Source organism: Adelges cooleyi, unplaced genomic scaffold (genome assembly GCF_023614345.1).
Source record: "Adelges cooleyi isolate 19-005CV unplaced genomic scaffold, UGA_ACOO_1.1 ACOO_flye_CR_arks_rails_tigmint_CR_PRNA_21, whole genome shotgun sequence".
NCBI classification, from domain to species: Eukaryota; Metazoa; Arthropoda; class Insecta; order Hemiptera; family Adelgidae; genus Adelges; species Adelges cooleyi.
In genome coordinates this window covers 12052133-12073851 of record NW_026095871.1, presented here as the reverse complement: position 1 = coordinate 12073851, position 21719 = coordinate 12052133, and the positions used below count along the sequence as shown (strand labels likewise).

Here is a 21719-nt window from a genome sequence, read left to right as displayed (position 1 = left end):
CGACGTTTAGCAATAAAAACGCAATTTTACCACCACGCCGCCGCCGCCGCCGGCACAATCTATACTTCGACCTCACGGCTACTGCGGCGTATCTCTCTCTCTCTACCGCCTCCGACTGGGATCACCCAGTAATTTGGTTAATAACCAAAAACAGATTTAATTTGTTACAAAGGCTTTGCGTCGTGTGTGCTCTCGTGCGTGTTTAAGGACCGGACAACTTCTTTAATGCACGACCGAAAGAATCGCCGAATGCGAACAACAACCGCTAATGTTTCGGATAACTTGAATCGCTGCAATTTCGAAGCCTTTGGTAATAGATATTCACATACACACACACACACACACACACACTGTATTTGGGTCCAATGTATACATTAAAAATACCTTTGAGTTATTTTATACCCACCGGCTAAGAATGCGGTAATTGGTACGTGCAGAGCGATGGATACTTTGAACGAGGAGAAAACATGACGAAAATACTACGTAAAATAAAGCTTTACGCATACTATAAAGATTTTTGTTTAAAGGTAAAAAAAAAAATGAAAAAGGTGTCAACGTAAAATCTGCTATAAATTGTATACACGATAAATAACAGTATAATAGTCTATTGTTGAGAGCTAAGCACGGACAAATATTCTTTCCAAATAGCACAAATGACGGTATACATGTATTTACATTAATGTCTGAATGCTTTACATTTGTATGCAAAAAAAAAAATATGATGGAGCAAATAAGTTTTTAATTTTTAGTGACTTTTTTATAGTACTAGAGTAAAAATACTTATTATAAAACCTAAAAAATTGAATATCACTAAGGGCTATATGTAGGCCGTAGACCGTTTCAAAGTCGTAATTATGACAGTATCTAATTAATAATATTATACTGAACATATAACTATTGCTTTGTTTTACATTATTATGGTGAATAAAACATTTATATTTTTAATACAATTTTAATGTTCACTCTGAACTGGAAAAGGATATTGTCATCATAATGCTGTTCATTTGGTAACTGTCTAGCTGCGGTAGACGAAGAACAGAAGAAGTCTGATTGCAAGTTGTTGGAAATCGCAGAAATGCGTACACCTATTGTAACGGTTATAATATTATCTAACCGTTCCTGTCTCTTCAAGGTATCTCAAAAGAACCGAGAAATTAGGAGATGGATGAACGTCGAAGCAAACCAGGAGTTGGCCAAACCACAAGTGTGACAGTATTGCCGTTTAAGTCAATATATTAATATTCATCATAATGCATTTATTGCCAAGTGTTTTCAAACGCAATTTGTATTCAACTTGTAGTCTAAATAAAATAACACGTTAAAACTTATATGTTAAAAGAGACCTCTTTTTATATTTTTATTTCTTTCTTCACTGTTGAAAACCAAAGTGTATTCGTTAAATTTTGTTTATGTTTTTTCTTGTAATAATACAAACCTAGTGTCTTTATTGACACCGTCGAACCCACGTCTTTACTACTTTATAATCCGGTGTTTTCCACTTCTTAACAACTTGGAGGCACTGTAGCGTATATTTTATTTTAAACTAAATGGGAAAATAATTACAGACATTTTCACATGCACACAAATACATAGTATATTCAAAAATGTATACTATTCATAAAACAATTTATCAATTTATCAAGGTTACAGTAAATATAGTTATACAAATAATAACAAGAGTCAAGAAATAGTTAACAAAAAAGCCCAAAGTGGGTGATCGTAGACCGCCGCGTTGGTGATTGCGCTCTAGAGGAAGTTGCCGCCTACCGTCCTCACCGTAATTCAAAAATGTATATATATATTTCCCAAAACAATTTATCAATTAAGGTTACAGTAAATACAGTTATAGAAATAATAACAAGAGTCAAGAAATAGTTAACAAAAAAGCCAAAAAGAACGGCTAATCACAGTATACGCGATGGCCTGGGTGATCGTAGACCGCCGCATTGGTGATTGCGCTCTCGAGGAAGTTGCCGCTTACCGTCTCCTCACCGTCATTTCGGGTTATCATTGGCGTCAAGACGTGTAACCGTTTTCCTCGGATAGTAAAACTAAATATTGAAAATATTTTGACTCCCCCCCCCTTGACAAATTCCTGGGACGCCCTTGATTTTAACATTATGATTTATGTTTGAGATCTCAGATAACATCAAATATTTATTTTAAAACATTTCTGTAATTTAAAACTAACCGTACATAAATATATAATATAAAGGGTGTTCCAGAAAGCAGCCACATTTTGAAAATAATTCAATTAATTCCGCTGTCAATGGGATCAATTTTTCGGCAGACATCGGCGGAGTCGGTAATAATGTGTCTAAGATAAGACTCAACTACACCTACAACGACGAAGGTGGGAAAAACGATTTCAGTATATAAGTATACAAGTGTTCACGTGTAGATCGTTAGACCTGTGATAGTATTACACGAACTAAGTAATTTATACAACGAATTTAACGATAAAACCCAAATGCCAAGATTATAGATGGGATTGTAGAGGTAATATTAGCAAGGCCAAGTGTCGTTTAAAATTGTAAGAAAAAACGTATAAAACTGTATGTGGACATGTCATATTCAGTATACTTGCCGAAGTTTGACCATCGCTGATCACGGCTTCACGTGACGCACCCACCGTGGACGGCGGCACCGGTACCGATGCATCGATCATCGTTGCCGTTTGACTTGATTAGTAGTTCATGAGACATTAGAAAACTCTTTAAATTTATCAAAAACACTGGTCTGCAAAAAAAAATTTTGTTTTTCTCCTTATTATTCTCATGCATGATAACATCATATTTGGTGCTCTAAACACGGAATTTAACATACAAATAAATACAACACATAGATTTTGAATATCATGTCTATTTAATCAAAAAACAATATCATCAAAGTAACTACAAATATAAAAAAGTGAAAAAAGACTACGGTCTAAGTTTTACAGTGAAAAATGCTAATTTTACAGTCACAAGTTATAGAAATATCAGTATATTTATCTCATTATGGTAATATAATTCAAATTATTTTGTAGTTTTTTTCCTTTTCATCGTTTCCATCGAAGTTTCTCGGCAAATCGACCAACAAAAATCAGCAAGCATTGCGGCTGACCATTTTCCATTGTAGCGTCTTTCAATATGCATAATATCCTGATGAAACCTTTCACCATGCTCATCTGATACGGCACCAAGATTTTCCGGAAAGAAATCTACATGAGAGTCCAAAAAATGAATTTTGAGTGACATATTGCACCCTAAAGCTTTATAAGCAGAAAGAAGCTCTCGAATGATTTGTCGGTAGTTATCAGCTTTTGTACTACGAAAATTCATATCGAAAAATCTAGACGTGATAGAAAAAATCGACCACTGGGAACAGATTCAGAGCATCAAAATCTTCATATTTATGACATAATTTTTTGAAGGAGGATTTTGTTGCAGACCAGTGAAATCAGCTAACTTATAGCCCTCAGAAATTAATTTCTATGGAATAGATATTCCATAGAAATTAATTTGATTATGAATGGCTAAAACTGTCATGGGCCAAGCAAAAACGGTTTCTGTGTAGCTATGTTTAACTTACACAACTATTTAAAACCTTTATTATGAACGGTGTGATAATTTTAAACCTGGTTTTTCTGTAAAATGATTGTTTTAGATTAAAATAATATGTTGAAATATTCATTATCACAATGCATTTAATTATTCAAGTTGGTAATAAAAATAGTAAATGAAGCTTTAATATTATTATTTTGTAAGGATAAATCGAGATGATGACTTATAAAAGTCAAATAGCAATTTGTAAAATATTTAATAAACCTCTTAAAAGCAATATGATGCAACGTTGGATGATGATGACTGTTCAATAACTAACTTTGAATAATGACTATATAAAATATTAGCGTTAAAAGATCCTTTCTTTAAGAAAAGAAGAAGTAAAGTTAGACTAAATATTATTTATATCGGCACAAAATACTCAACCGTACTCCCATTTTTTCCTGTAACTTAAAAAATAAAAAACTGAAAAAGTCTTAGGTTTAATAATTATAATACCATTATTTTTTTAAATAAGTCCGTTTCATAACTAGGTTACCATATTTTACTTTTAAAAATTACCCACAATACATCCTTCCAAAAAGTCATTTGATTGTACACAACAAATATTATTTTTAATAATTTAATACGAATTCACCTACAAAAAATAATATACTAAAATTTGTATCTGCTGTCCGGCAAAATGTAGTTTTATTGACTTAGCCTCCATATTTTTGACTCACTCACGACTATAACTGATACATTTTATATTAAGTACATTAAAAAAAAATGCTTTATTTCTATAACAACATTTGAATATCAATTTTTGTTATAAAATGGTAACTGATATTACAGTAAATTTACTCAAGTATGATTTTATAATAACAGATAAATTAGTTAAATACTATTATATAGTACAACATAGTACCAAGTTTCTTCGAAGGCGTTCTGAAAAACTTTCAAAAGTCGTCCCCATTGCGTCCCTTCTCTACTGTCCGGGGGAAGGGTTTTTTAATAAGTGGGTGGTTTTTTTTTTGTGTTTAACCAACTAACAACGTTATCATCCTAATGTTTGCTTGCAAAATTTACACACACGCTTGTATGGTATTGTTGTGTAGATCAATTTTATATTTACATATTATGACCCAAAGCCGGACGATCAAATAAGTAATAGTATTCGACTCCGGACAGTCGATAGATAGTATTAAATTTCTACGAGAAAAATATGTACGCCTTCTGAGTATTCCATAACTTACACGAACCCAACATCGGTCATGCGAGAACAAAATGCTTACTACACTTTGATATCGTATTCATCATAAAACGTTAGGATGACCCTTCCAATAATTTCACTTATTTACTGTATATAATGTACTTGGATGTACCAGTAAGCCAAATAGACAAGGAACAAACATCCCTTCGGCGAACAAGCACTTATTCCGTAGTTCATCCCTCCTCGTGCTGTACTCCACCTTCGCATTATTATCGTGTGGAAGATCTTTCACGCTTCGTATTTGCCGACATTAGCATACAAGCAGCGGTTTATTTTGGTTAGCTTATATATACAACAAAGTGAGATTATGTTTTCTTTTTTAAACAAATCATACATAATACAACCGTTTACCCTTAAATCTAAATAATAATATTCAATTTGTGTTGTGTAATAAAATTAAAACAAACGACTTTTGTTTTGCAGCACTTTCGGTAAAATATATTCTCACGAAAGACCTACCCACGGGCCTTAGACGTTTTAAATTAAGGGGTTGAAATCATATTTACACTACCGTATTATTATCAATTATGCAAACGTTACATTTTTTATACCGAAAATACTTGCCCACAAACAACTAATGTAAATAAAAATACCTGTAGGGGGACTTATCTGCCGTATACACTTCACGGCAACGCCTTTGTTATCAAGCACATACAATGATATCTACCGCGTTATTTCCCTCGCAGTCTCTTGCTAATTTTATAATATAACCACAAGACTGTTTACACACAAATGAATTTTTACTACAACGTGTACCGTTAGATAAAGATTATAATGATGGATTAATGCGTCAAAACTAAAACAAAATATGATACTACTATAACAATTTAATTAGAAATTACCATATTATAGTAGTAAACACCTTCTATATGTAAACTATAGATGGGTGTCGTCTTCGCATTTATTTTATCGTTCAAAGGTTCACATGAGTGTTATCAGACGTGACGTAAAGATTAAACGTGTAAGTAAACATTTAATAAAAAAAATTGCTCTCTCCTAATGTAAATTGGATTACACTTTTAACAGGTCAACTTGAATACGTTTTATAAAGCTCTGTACAAAAACAAGAACTAAGTATGCATGTGGCATATTAGTAATCGCTGTTACTTCGTTAACAATAATAAGATACAAGACCTAATGACGCTTTATAAAGATAAAGAAATTACTGAAATTCTAACTACAACTTTAGGCTCTAAGAACCAGACTTTGATGTACTCAAAAGCTATAAAACAAAAAAAAAAAAACATTTTTTTCATAAACTTTCGCTAAAAATGTTTACAAAAAGCTTTCCGGGTCCGGTACACGGTATTGTCCTTTGTGCCCGTCTCGCACATAGTCGACACACCGCCGGGCTTGTGCGCGGGAGGACCGTGCAATGTCGGAAAGCAGTCGCCTGTGATTAATATATTTATGTAGGATAAAGACACCTGGGGGGGGTGGGTACCTACTCGACGTCGGACTAACTTCTGCGCCTGCTAATAAGACGAATCAACCACAAAGTAGTGGAGCAAACATTGCGGCGGCGACGGGACAACACGACGGTAAAGGCGATAACACAATTCGGTCCGCGCCGAGGAGAGGTCTGAAGTGCTAAAATCTGCTGTGGCAGAACAATAGCCGCCTCCGGGGGGTTCGTTCGGTCTCCGGAGGGACGTGCGATATTCAAACGCAGCTAGTACAATATGTACAGCACGGGGAAAAGCTAATCGTCCGGATCGGGGAACTTAAGTATACACACACACACACACACACTATCCGCCGCCAAAAGCACAGCTACAGCCGAATATAACCCGTGCCCGATTTACGACTTTTAATTATAATAATAGTCCGCCCTGTGTGTTATAACTCAGGCGGCCAACGAGACGAAGTTCATTATTATATAATACACACACGCGCATACTTGGGTGAAGTTAGTGCGGGGGTGGCAGTGCTTCAATTGGTGGTGCAGGAGGCGTCGGCCGTATGCTGTGCAGAGTTCGGAGAACTTATTAAAAGAGACCGTTTTGAACAGCAGAGTGCCGTTGTGTGTATATTCCGATTGTGTGCGTTTGTGAGTAAAAGTTTAACACCGGGTGTTCTACGATAAACGGTTTTTACGATATCGCGCACATACCCCGGCCAAGCTTTGACGGTGTGAGCGAGCTTTGTTTTTTGTAATAATCGTTTAAATACTTAAAAAACATTAGCACACACACACACGCGCGCGCGCGCCCGCCATCGCTTCTCTTTGCGCTACCAGCCGCTGAAATTTCTTCTCGGGTACAATATTCTTTTATGTAGTTTTTTTTTTTTTTTTTTATCTCCTCCTTTTATACACATATAATATACCTATAATTGTGCGTGCGCGTTCGTCACGTACGCGGTTCGCGAAAATGGAAAAAGCGTCCGACGACAAAATCGAATGTGCATAAATTAGACCGTTTTGCGAGGGAAAGAAGTATAAGCAAATTGTCCCCTATACACAGGGTCAGCTAGCTAGTCGAATCGTCCTCTCAACGTGTCCGGGACACCTTAAAAGAGAGGTAGAAGGGGGAGGGGGTGACTTCATTGCCTTACATAATATTATACGACTCCCTGCGGGCAATACACATACGGTTCGGGGCTACAGCTAAAAGGTGGACACAGCACACAATTGTTTGTTGTGTCCTTTTCCTCTGGTCGTATAATATGTACAATTCGAATTTTGGTATACCTGTTCCACGAGGGAAATTGCATTACACTGTGTTCCCAATATCGTTTAAACGTAACGTAAAGTTGTACACTTGTTTTCTTTGCACACAATATGCAAACATCTTCCTCCGTTTTCCCTCTGACCCCTACACACACACGGTTTTTGTTTATAATTAAATTTTTTATCGACGCGCAACAACCCGACGGTGAAATCTAATATAACACTGTCGATTTGATCAGCAAATACGAATTACATCAACACAGAACTAACATTGTACGATGTACCTACGGCTTGGTCGACCAAGTCTTTCGCTATTGCCTTGTATTATGTATATTTTTTACCGTGAAACATCCATAGCGATCCCAGGTGTCATCCCATGAGGTACCTCTCCGCCATTGCTATTTCCATATATCTACTGGCAAAGTAAAATAATAACTTTTATTACTCGAATAGTGTAATTGGCTGCTCAATTGGGATTTTTTCAAGTTTTCCTAATACCAATAATAGTGAAACATTAAATCGTATAAACAAATAGAATCGAAGACAGTACACGCATAATAAGCCTCCTCCGAGCTTACCCGATTTCCTAATAGGGCTACAATCCCCTTCTCGTTGGGTAATTTTATGTAAAAATTTAAAAAAACGCGGATTAAAATGCAGTAGACTTTCTTTGTAGCGTATTTTGTATAATAGGGCGCTAGCCGTCAGTAAATATCAAGTGTTGTATTCATCGAGTGAGATAAAAAAAAAATCCCTATAATAAAGCACATATCATTTCATTGTTAAACCCCATTTTGTCAACATCTTTACACACTACAAAGCTGTTGGAATTTATAATTTTAGTGGAATTCGTTACTTAGGGGATTTTTTCCATCGAGTCGACTGACAAAAGCTCTCCAGACACAAAACCGTCGGTTAGACGAGGACCAACAATTCCTGCTTGACGCTAAACGGAAGAAAACAAACTACATATAGAATTTTTTTTCATTTTTTTTTTTTTTTATTGCATTTGCCAATACCAATGAAAATCGTTGGATGATTTTTAAGGGTTGTACAAAAGAGAGAGCCGATTAAGTGCTTACTCGCTCAATGCTTTAGTGGGATTACGAAATGACGGCAGTTATTTTGTCTTTTAAAGCCAACCCATTAATTCTGTTTATTTCGGCACATTTTTTAATCCTATTTCCGGGATTGTGGCGTCCGAAGTGAATCTATGATTTTTCACAAAAACAAGAGATTATCAGTAAAATAAACAAATACTACAGCTAGACATATTAGTTTAGTGGTCGTTGCGTTGCCCGAATTACTATTTCTACTTGAATGGTCTGCTTCCATTGTTGTTAACACAAAATTCGTTGTTATAATTCCTATGACAATTGACCTGACTCTGTCTTCAGACTTTAAACAAATTTTTGTTATTCGCCTGATGCAAAAACTTAAACAATATTCGAATAACAGCAGCAAAAGTGTACTACTGTGTTATGCGCTTTTCCAGAAAAACAAAACGAATCGACCGGTCTACCGAAAACTAAATTTATCAGCTGCTATACAGGAAAAGATGAAACGCCTGAGAACGGACACACGTCGCTCGTGCGACCGTTGAATATACGGTTTAGCTTCTTTTTTTTTTCTGCACAAGTATAATCGAAAATACCAACACGCGCTAAATTCAATCCGGACGTTGATGTTGTTTGCAAGTCTATTTTTCAAGTATCCCAAAGACAGTGTGTTTTGCAGTAGATGGCATTTTTCATCCGGACTTGTGTTGGCAATTATGTTAATTTTTCCGAATCCGACCGGCGAACAATCGCGCGTTCTTATTTTTCCGCAGTAACGTTTTCCTATAATATTATCTAGCTTGGCTTTTTCTTTATTTTTTTTTTTTTACCATTCGAGCGAACCACTCGTACACACTCGCATGAAATCCTATAATGGAATATACATATTATACCGGTAGAAATGCATTTTCCCCGACAAAATAGAGCACTCCCGGAATGTTATGTAAAATTCACAAAGTAGATCTGTTCGCTACGGCCTTTTTTTTTTTTTCTTAATGCAGACATCCCGGTGCATGTGCTTATTGGTCGGAGATCAGAATTGACAAATAAAACGGATTGCATAGCTGTGATTTTGACAGCAACGAGTAGTATTATATGAATGCCTGTCGTTGACGTAAACACCTTATAGGTTAGGTCGACCGAATCAGCAAATATTATGCACTTACAAACAGCGGCACACACACACACACACAAAACATATCTAAGGCGTTTGTCGCCAAACAAGCTTTACACGCTTTTTCCGCCGCCACGACGTCGTTCAACAGGCTACATATTTGTCGGTACCGAAATATACAGTATGACGGTGCTAAGTGCTAACTACATTACTTTGAAAAATTTTCTCCAAATAATGTATGCGCATTTGACAAAAACAGGGTCAAAGTTGGTTTTCTTTTCTCTGGTAAAATACATACCTACGGGCTAAATAACATTTTAGCGCAAAACAAACATTTATTTCGTCGACGACAACGCAAAGAATACGTTTTAAGTGAAACTTTATTTTCATTTTCCACGCTAAAACTTCTTTGCCCCGAGTTCATGTACATTTGTATACCGCGAACGTTTTTTTTTTTTTTAATATTATTCTTTAATCTAATTATGACATATACAATGCACATTTTACTTGTATAAGCCGCATTTTTTTTTTGTATAATACTTTTTTAATTCTATGGTCGAGCACACTCCTAACTGGTAACCACATTGACACTTCAATAGACTTGTTATAAAAGCTATAATATTATATACATTTTTTTCTTTCGATATTAGCATTCGTGAGTTTTAAAGGAACGTATTCATAAACAATTAGTTCGAAATACACTAACGGTTAGAGTTTATAGTTCAACTAGTTTTTACATTCAACACGTTAAACGTTTTTAGAAAATAATCATTTTAATGGGTATAATTTTTTAAGTTTTCAAAACTTTCCAACGCTAATGAACCATCGCGCTGACTTTCTTTTTTCATGAATAATAATATCATTATTCAATTACCCTTTTGATGCGGTGGTTTAAAAAGTACACTTTCAATGAAATCTTACCCGAAAATTATTTTTACAGGTCAAATTCACGAGCCGGACGAAGTGATGCCCGAATTCTATGCTCCGCTAGAAAATTGGACAGTCACTCAAGGCAGAGATATTTATTTCACTTGCACCGTCAACAACTTGGGAAACTATAAGGTAAATTCAATTTTTTTTTTTAAACCACTTTTCTCCACAATTGAGAATCGTATAAGCTATATAAGTGGTTAGTAAAATCTGCTGTTGAAATTAGCCTTACAATGTACCACAAAAAAGAATGAAAAACATTATTGTAGCAATATCTTTTTGGCAAGTCAATATTAATAAAGACTTACACTCGTTATGCTAAGAGGGCTGTGAAAACGCCTCCGCCTCGTCGAGCTCTCCGGTTACGGCCAATTTTCCGACTCATTTACCAGAGAAAAACGTCTTAAGCACCGATGTAGAACCAATATTTTAATTGACAGGTTAAAATAACTTTTGATGTTGACTAATGACTCAAGCAGCGAATATTTAAAATAAACAAGTGTCAAAGTGAGTCGATTTTTATAAGATTAATTGGTAAAAAAATAATTTGTTAGTGCTCTCAAAAAATAATCATAATAAATAACACGAGAAATATTTTCGAAAATTAAAAATTAAGAACTTCAATAGTTCCTTGTTAGTTTATAAATCAAATGTTAATTTATAATTTATAATACATATTTATATATATATTTGTTCGGTAACTCTTGTATTCAAAACTATTCATTACAATGAAAATTATAATACTTGGTCAGGTAGATCCTGCAAAACTTTTCAGTTTTCAAGTTCCTTGTGATATTTCAGCAAGCAGGTTGGCGTAATAACCAAAGAGGTTTTTTTACCTTCATGTTGAAGTATAAAGGAATTTTGAAAGCACTACTAGAAAAAACTCATTTGAACATATGACAATTTAGTCATATTATAGTTATAACTTCTTCATTTTCAAACACTGAGCGCAAACCACTTTGACTTTTGTTTGATTAAATACTCCTGCTGTAAACTTAAGGGGCATCTACACTAGCATTTATTAAGGCGCAATGTAAAGCCAATTTTTCGCTAAAACTTAACATTAAGCTAAAATTAGGCAATACTGTGGCACAATTTTAAAATTATTTTTAGTCAATTAATTCTTTCAATGTAAAATACTGCAATTTTTTACTTTTTTAAACTGAAATAATCAATTTAAAACAGTACGTTTAAAGTAGAATGAGTTGTTTTCTACCAAAATAACGCAGGTGTAGAGGCCGCTAACGAATTAATATAAATATATAATTTAACATGCCAAAAATCAAAAACTTCTGTCCCCTAGTCTTAGGGTAACTTTTTTTAACCATATTCCCTGCTTTTTCGATTTTTATAACGAAGACATAATAATGTCTCACATTAATGAACAATAATTTAATTTCGTTCTAAACATAATGCCTTCATTATAGTTATAAACGCAAAATTCGCATTTATGTTTATTAATTACGTTTTAATATCGAAACTCGCGCCTGGTAGATAACGCCAGGTTGATTTAATGTTATTTTCTTGATTCCTAATGTTGTGATCTGTTATCAAACCCGTACAAAGGATGCGCACTTAAGAGCTGTACATTTTATTGGTAGCCTATTGTTTTCGTGCAGGACATTGGGACTTCAATTGTTTGACTTTGTTGGTCGCCAGCTCTCTTATTTTTGGATATTTAAAAATTATAAGGGGAGGAGGGGGAGGCTCACTTTTAGTAGCCATAAAATTTACCCGTGTCCGTTATCAGTGATCGTTGTAATAAAAGTCGTATAACAAACTGTTTTCCGCGTTAAATACACACTTTATGAGCTTTTAGTTAACTCAAAAGATAATAACTTAACACGTTTTACATGACTAAACACGCTTTATCGGATTCCAGTTATGACTTTTTTAGCCGTACTGTGTACACACTGAAAACGTCAGACAATTTGAGCTGTTTGACTAAATTTCTAAAATTACCCGCCTAATCTACCCTACAATATTCTGGTCGACGCCCACTAGTTGATTACATGTTAAGTTAACCCACGGTGATTTTAAATTTATTTTTTTTGGGACAGGTTTAGCAAAAAATTACAACCAAATTTAGCAAGATTCGCTTTGCGGGATTACACGTGCCAACCGTAATATATATATATATATAACGCACCGTACTGCATTGGTAGTTTGCGCATTCACCGTTATTACCGCTTTACTTACATTTAACCGGCACGTTAAACCGTAGTTGGTTTAACTTGAGTTTATTTTGCAAACAGAACTACAATATAAGTGTTTTGTGGACACCACAGTTAGGTCATACATATATGTATAATATATGTAGTAGCAATAATAATAATTTTTATGAGAAATGTGTGTAAATATTACTCTTGTTAATTTAGTCAATCCGATTCATGTTGTTTATAATTTTAACATCGATGCAAAGCTGAAAACGTGTAGGTTTTACAATGTGTTTTTTTTTTTTTTGGATTTTAAGACACATTTTTTTTTTTACTAGTTTTCACTAATGTATTATCAAAAATAAAAACACGAATATTGATATAATATTTTACAATATTATGTAGATATTACAGTTAAACGCTCCGGGAAAAAAATATTGAATAAAATGTAGTTTCAGTATATACCTTGAGCGCTTATTCCAGTTTTATTTTTTGTTTAAATTAAAAACAGAGAATAACAGAATTTCAGACAATATGCAACTATTTTAATGATGCGGCCAGCGGCATTCTACTTACTATGTGTATAATGTACATTTTTTTTTCTGTGTTATGTATGTAATACATGACAATATCATATTAGTCGCGAAATGAGAGGTACGATGTAGATTATGGCTGTCATTATGATACTTTACAAGCCCCCTCCCCTTTTGTTGCTATACTACAGTCTACACTTTTAATATAGGCAACCAAACGCTACATTGACCTCTCTGATAACATGAAAACTCGTATCACCCATGAATTCCAAATAAGCTACCGAAATGGGTTAAACTTTACAAAATAATAATATATTATGCCGCGTGGAAATATTACAAGCGTACAAAAATGATATTCCATACCATAATATCTACGTGTCGTCCGGCAGGTATACGCCTGGTGCCTGAACGCGATAAGGAAACGGAAATAATATTATTATTGTAAGACCCCCAATGTCGGTGTCTCTTATTAAATTTGAATCAGACGTGACCTCTGAAAGGAAAACGCGTACTTGTACTTGATATTGTGGGGTGCGAGCGATTTTAGTTGGATTACATTATTTGTTGTAGCCTCGTCCCGTCTGTGCGCTCTAATAAAACGTACGGGCAGACAAAGAACTCAATCAAGCCCGATATATATCTATATATATATATAATATATCGACAACCGTGATCCGTCACCAAGTTTTTATTATTAGGTTTGTTAAGATTGCCTCGAGACAAGTTCTCCTCTGGGGCAAGTCGCCGCGCCGGACGGGGTCGACAATTGAACCGGAATATGCCCCAACACTTTCAACTTTTTCTGTTTTTCATCACCTTCGGCACACACCTTAACACTTCGGTCTCAAAAATATATGACCGCACACGTAGGTATACGCATTTTACGGAAGTGTTGCAAACGCTTAAAACTCGCCGAAAACGAATCCCTTCCGGTCAATAACCATATATTTGTGTACCGTATATGTGTTACTATGATTTAGGCTTTAGGGTGAAAATAGTAATACACCACGGACAGGTTTCGCTGAACGACATTAACAGTGTAGCCTATCGAGTCTCAATAATAATTTTCCAATACTTCGTAATAACCGGAATGACTCGATTTAAATATAATTATGTTTTACATAATATAATTGCGATTAATGAATGGGACACACGTGTTGCCGTTGAATAAGAACAAATCAGGAATTATCTCCTTTGATAGTATTAATTTTGTAATATTTTACGTTAATTAATACTATTTTGATTACTATTTGTTGTTTACTCGGTTTCGTAATAACGCATTGTCATAAACTCCGCAAATTTATCATTTTTACTCGTTATTTGGACCAAAACAAGTAAATATGAGTGAGTTTCTTTACTTTATCTTAAAAAAAAAAAAAATAATAAATAATAATGCGTTTCTTAGAAGAATAGTTACGTTACAACTAATTTTTCTCGTTTACAATATCTTGTGTAAGCACTCCTTATACATCAATAACAGTCAGCTGTCACTGTTGTTGGAGTCTAGAGACTATAAAAAGTGCCATCAATAATGTACATTGAGAAAACATTTTAACGTCAGTTATTTTGAAAGCATAATAATATTGACTTTAAACCTTTAGTCAATTTTAAGTACTAAGAAGTCTTATATGTATATATATATATTTTTTTTTTATTTAAGTACAAAAATGTTCTGTTTAAATACGAAACTGAATTATTTTTTACAGCGGAATAGATTAATAATGCCGATAAAATGATAATAATTATCAACATTTTCACATTTTATATAATTATATTTTTAAATATTTTAGGTCGCTTGGATCAAATCAGACTCCAAAGCTATTTTAGCTATTCATACCAACTTGATTGCTCACAATCACAGACTCGCCGTGACTCACAACGGACATAATACTTGGAAACTGCACGTATTCAACGTTCAAAAAAACGACACGGGAAGTTACATGTGTCAAATTAACACAGAACCGATGATAATACAGGTAAAATTAAACATATTATATAATGGTGCGAAGTAAGATTTTAATTTTATCGATATCAACTCTAATATTGTTTTAAGAAAATTTCAATTAACTTTTTTATAAATATTTCATTCTTATTCTTCGCAATTAAAAACAAGTAGATAACAAACCCCGTCGCAATATAAACCCCAGATAGTCGAAACTATTTTCTCTGGAATTCTTCCATATTAAACCATATTCTGTTCAGTCAGGAACTTAATACAAACGAGTCAGCGCTTATTCCGTTAAAATACGTTGGTCGCTTTTATTATGATTGGAAAATAAATATGTCTTAAGTGCATTTCGAGTAATCGAAAACAACAATAAAAAAACAAAAAAGCTACTTTGTTGAAACCTAATTTCACGGGAATTGTTAAGTGAAATATTATAGTATATTATGTATTTTGTAGAACACATTTTATGTATTACAACTTTTTTTTTCAAGTCATGAACTGCATAATATACATTTAATTTTTCATTATTTTGCTAAGATTCCGCAAAATAAAACCGGACGCTATTAAAATTAGTGTTTGTAAGACAGATTGATTTTCTAATTACCAACACAATGATTTCTATAACAAAGTGAACAGAATTGAATTAAATAAAAATAAAAATCATCGAATATTTAACAGCGGCATAAATATTTAACGGTTCGCAACAAAATGACTGCGAATCTCGATCAAACGAATATTACTTTACTTTACTGAGTCTTTAATTTTACTACACTGATCGCAAACTACTCGCAATAAAATCAAATTACAACATTAAAACACTATAAAGTAGCAGTAATTATTAAAAAAAAAACTTTCTGTAAGCTATAATTTATAAATGAAAAAATATTAATTGACTTACTGAAGTATCGAATACTTTTTGAATTCGAATTTTATGCAACTTGTTTTCCTAAGAGCGACAAAATTAATAATCGTTAATTTTTAATAATAATAATGTATATATAAAAGAAAAAACCACAACGGAAAAGTTTTAGGCAAGTTTTTTCTGTCACACCTGCAGTACCTAAGCGTATCGTAACGATTAGTTTTTGCCCTGCACTTCAACGGTACGGACCCTGTAAAGAAGTTTAATTGCTTTGTACAGAAATAATTCATACCTCAATTGCCACCCGAGTCCATCGATTATTTATTAACGACCGGAAGAAAAATCATCCCTCTCGAAATAGAAATGTTTTGGCGAGAGAAAAAAAAAGAAGAATCCGGAAAGACAAGTTGATTCACATTAAACCGTTGGAATTTTATTTCTATACAAATCACTGTATTGACGTTACCTACCTTGTCACAAAAATAATTATAATAGTAAAAATCTGCTACAAAATATGTCCAGCCAATTACCTAAATATTTGTGTCTTATTATATATGCCTCATTCATTACTGCATTTATCCGTTAAAAGTTAAGCCCCCGTGAGTGTAAATGAAAATAAACGAAATAACAACAATACACAAGACGCAAAAAGTAAAACGTAGGTACGACAGCAGTTTGCCAAAAACTTGCCCACTCACCGTATCCTTATTTCTCGCGTCATTTGCTAACAGCCGATTTCAGGTCACGTATTACCTTCTGTTCGCCCGCACAACCTGCGAGGGTGTCATTGCGATTTTCCCTTCCATTCGGTCTGATTAACCGATTTCCATAAAACATAATAAGCCCAACGATTTGTATTATATTTTACAAAGCCAACGGTTCCGGTATATACAGGCTGTAATGAGCTTTACTCAAAAACGTCATACTCGCCTCATAGTACAAACGATAACTAGACTTTTAATTTTAGCTACTTGTGTTGTACAAAAAAAACCCTACATATCACTTGATAGAATATTTTTCAAAGCTTTAAAAACCAGATAGTTACCCGATGTCTTATATATATATATATATATATATATATATATATATATATATATATATTATAGTATGTTCACGGCGGCAGACGTGGCTAACAATATAATACGCTTGGTTCATGATAATCGATGCTATAAAAATAAAACTCAAATGCCTTTTTCAAAAAGACCAACTCGTTTAGTATTCTAAGAACAAACATTTAGTTCATATTTATTTTTCTCAAGCTGAAAAAATGTAAGTTCTTGTTCTTTATACAATTTACTTGTTAAGGTAAAAAGCTTAACAAGTAAATTCCTTAGTTACAAAATTCCTAAGCCTAGGTTACTTGCAACCTCGTTCAGAGTAACAAATTGTTTTTTTTTATCGAAGCTTTAAAATAAATTTAAAACACATTTGTTAGCAAAATACATAATTGAAAATTCTAATACAAGTCATACAAATATATGAAAAATGTCCTTCTATACTTGGTCATGCTAAGTACATCGACATCTTTCAATACATTATCTACAATACAAAAACAAATTATTTGGACGAATATCAAAGATATTTTGAAGTAAAAGATAGTAAAACAATAAATATCTCTATATAGAGTATGTTGGAATGATTTATAATAAACAAAATACCCTTCTTGCAGTAAATCATTACTTAAATAATATAGCCATTGCACTTTGAAGCAAAAGCAACGAGTTTATATCAACTTAATTCGACGTTTTCAATTTAAACATTCATCATAGCTAGTATAAATAGAAATACCTTGCAATTTTGAAAACTCAGTTATAACAGCAAACAACGAAGACCGTCGCTATAGTTTTCTTTCTCTACATTATGAAACTAACAATCCATAATTATTAGTGAAGTTTTAAACTGTGAATATAATATTAAAATGTAATACTTTGAATAACTGGTATAGTTTATTAAAATAATTGCAGTAAAAGTCTTGCTGTTTCTCTCAATTGGAAAATTGAGCCCTCTTTACACAAAAAGTTAGGGGAAACTTTTTATTTAAAAGCTCTAATTATAATTGCTAAATAAAAGTCTTCACATGTACTTACTCATTTATAATGTCGTCTAACCTAGTCAGTTTTTCTTTAATCCCAAATGTCACTTTTTTGTTACACAAGCTGCTTCATTTAATCACATTTTATTCTTTTCACCAAATTTTCCAATATTGACTATTAATTCATAATCTATAGAACTGTGTAAAACCCATATGGTTTTATTATTATTTTAACTACTTTTGTTATCTTCTATACCGTTCAGTCACACGACAAAACGGTTGGGATTAATGAGAAATGTCTACTATTTGAGATTTCTAAAAAAGAGCATCCACTCATAATCTTAGTTTGACTTTTAAGGTTAAAAGTGCGCGCGTGAGAAAAATGATTAAACTGGCGAGATGGGAACTTTTTTTTTTTTTTTAGAAATGTTTATGATTTACCGGAACACTGAAGGTACATCTATACGATATAGACGTGACGTAATATCTTACCGGGTTATTCAAATCAAACACATTAACCCGAGATATGCTTTGCGCTTTATATTATATTCCACCGGCACGCGGCCCACTTAAAAATCCTAATTGTCTTTTCACATTGTCGCGTCGCAGATTTATAGATACCTGGAATAAATTACCATGCGATAACATGGCAAATTATTATGGACAAAACGATGTCCTGAAATTCCATAAAACCGACACCCTTCCCACGCTGCCACGCCAGTCTGGCTTTAATGGATCAATTTATTTTGACAAAATATTTTACTTAAAAAAAAATTTCTCAGACCGGATACTTGGACGTGCGGATCCCGCCGGACATCATCGACGAAGATGACCTCTCGGGTCCCGGTAGCTCGGCAATGGAAGGCGGCACCATAAGATTGCGGTGTCGGTCGACGGGCAAACCAGAACCAAAAGTCTACTGGAAGAGAAAAGACAATCGACACATCATCATCAGGTCGGGCGAAACGCGAGAAAAACAAGGTTAGTCATTTTTTTTTTATAGTCAATCTTAACTTTAACAAAAATCTTCCGGTATAATCGCGGAACGTGTTGTAATTTTTAATTTGGAAACTACAATATATATATATATATATATATGTAGACTGTAGTTATAGGACTGTTTGAGCTTTGATCTCGAATAGTCTGAAAAATGTCTATTGTCTGTAATGAAACTGGATGAGGAAAAAGAGTATAGAAGATTTTTACAATATTTTAAAGGAGTTTTAATTTAGTTGCTACTGTAAATCATAAATATATTAACTAATATAATATATGTCTGCGTAAAACACGCTCGGTATTTGAGCATTTTTTCCGTGTATTTTGTTTTTTTAATTATACGAGACGGACGAGAATATACGAAGAATTCGTCTGCAACGGTTTGACGTTGGAAACTCAGCTGCTGTCCAGGGGTATTTTTTTAAAATTTAATTCACGCTCAGTTTCAATTCGGCATGAAGAGAGGGGGGAAAAATTACAAAAACAGTGTAAACTTATAATAAGTGGATTTTGTGTTTTTTTTTTTTTTTTATTATTTCAACTAAGAAAAAAAATGATACTCTGCCTGGAGCCGACATCGTTCTGTTGCAAAACCGTTTTCTGGCCTTAGGCAACGAGAACAGGGTGATGGCGGTGGCGTTTCCCCGCAGAGCCCTCCCCTACAACTCCCCCGCAGCCACCGGGGGCACGTGGTTCGTGGCGAGCAATAAGAAATCAGTCGTTTGTAACGAACAAAGACAAATGTTATAAAAGGCCGCCACTTGCAACCCGTCGCCCGCCCGCCCTGTCGATGCATCGCCCGCCGCTGCCGCCGTCGGATATCAAGCGGCAAATAAAAATCCGCCGTTATTTGTCAAAAGTTTGAAACGGAAGTCCCCCTCCCCCTCCCCCCGCTCAAACCCCTGGAAATGCTACTGCCCCCCCCCCGATAGTCCCGTGCAATGGTCTCGGATCAAAGGCTACATAATAAAAGGAACCCTATACAGTATGTATATAATGGTCGTGGAAGGGGTTTAGGGTGAAATACCCCAACGCCATAATGTCAAGATTTAAAACTGCACTATCAATCGCCGACCGAGATGGACAAAATTATTAACAAAACGTCTCAATCGTGTTTTTCTTAGATTAACAAAACGTGTATTTCCTGACTGATTTCCCCCATTTTAAATGTAATTTATCGAATATATAAAAAAGTATTTAATAGCTACATTATGATTTCTGAATGTATCTGAACACCTGTACGAATTGTTAATAAAATGCCCACATCATTAGTTAAATTAACCAAGTAATACTTAATTTGCTATCAAAGAAAACGTCATAATCAAATCTGTTTTGCTTACATTACCGTAAGATTTTAGAGGAATATTGAGAGATAGTTATTTCATGATTTACAGCGAGATGTTGTTAAAATCCAAATATTTTAAATCGTTTTTAATCCCTCTGACTACTTATCCCTTCGTGAAAGAAATCAGCTGGAAGAAGACCACCAAAAGAGCACCGAATTCCCTTATAGCGATACAATAAACATGAAATATTTATTTTTTAGAAAACAACTTAAGACCAAACCTTCAGAATCTCTAAGTAAAAAGTCAAAACAAAAAAAAACTATTTACAATCCCAAAAAAAAAGGAATAATCTTATCAATAAAACATACTGACAAACAAACATATTTTTATAGAAAATATTTAATTTATATTTTTTAAACTTTAACACAAGCTTAAGTATACATACAGATCATATGACAAAAAATTGTTTTAAAAAACCCTATTTTTGAAATTTTTTTACATAAATTAGTATCATGCTTCATCAACGATTCTGTTAGCTGCCAGCGTTGCATAGCATTCAGTTTTTAATGAAAAATTATTTTTAATCATTTTAAAGAAATGTTTAATGTAAAAATATAGCAATTCAAGATTTTGACGAGGAAAAATCGATGTCATGCCACATCTCTAGTTTAAAGTTTGACTCAGTACGTTATTAAATAGTTCTCTGTTGTAATATCCATTTATCAAATAAAATCGAGAATTCTGACTTAGTTTAGGTTTTCCCTTTAATGGTTAATACAAAATTAGACTTAAAGACAAAATGCAAAACCATTTATTTTAGTTTTATGGTCGTTTTTAAAATTAAAAACTTATTATATGTAAATAGGTACTTAGATGTTGATAGACAACTGCATACCTGAGCATAGCTATTTATGTTTTCGTATTGTATTAAATGAAAAAATTGTTGCAATAAACTTTTTTTTTTTTAATATTCTACTTAAAATTGTTCATTTTTTTGTAGAGTCGGCGACCGTGAAAGGCGACACCCTCGAACTGGACAACGTGCACCGGACCGACATGGGCAAATATTTGTGTATAGCCAAAAACAACGTGCCGCCTACGGTCAGCAAGGAGTTCAACGTGCAAGTACATTGTAAGTAGACCTCAAAATTAACGTGCGCTTACGCCGGATTAACCTTAGGTATAAAATTCCCTTTACCGTGTACCGCAGACCCGAGATTTGAGGCGAAAAAGGCAACAGTTGGCCATGCAGATCCATTAAGGGTATTAATGCGGTTTTCGTATTGGGTCCATTTGGGGTATGATGTGCGTTATAACAGCTACAGTAATAACC

The 21719-nt window shown here is 33.9% G+C and overlaps 1 protein-coding gene across 1 annotated transcript in view; it reads left to right on the top strand.

Moving 5' to 3' along the window:
- LOC126834460 (lachesin-like) overlaps positions 1-21719 on the top strand; it is a 63224-nt gene that overhangs the window by 32859 nt on the left and 8646 nt on the right. The window contains exons 3-6 of the mRNA XM_050566390.1: positions 10581-10702; positions 15053-15238; positions 18887-19085; positions 21387-21518. Coding sequence (XP_050422347.1) covers positions 10581-10702; positions 15053-15238; positions 18887-19085; positions 21387-21518 — 639 coding nt within the window. The remainder of the gene's footprint in view (positions 1-10580; positions 10703-15052; positions 15239-18886; positions 19086-21386; positions 21519-21719) is intronic.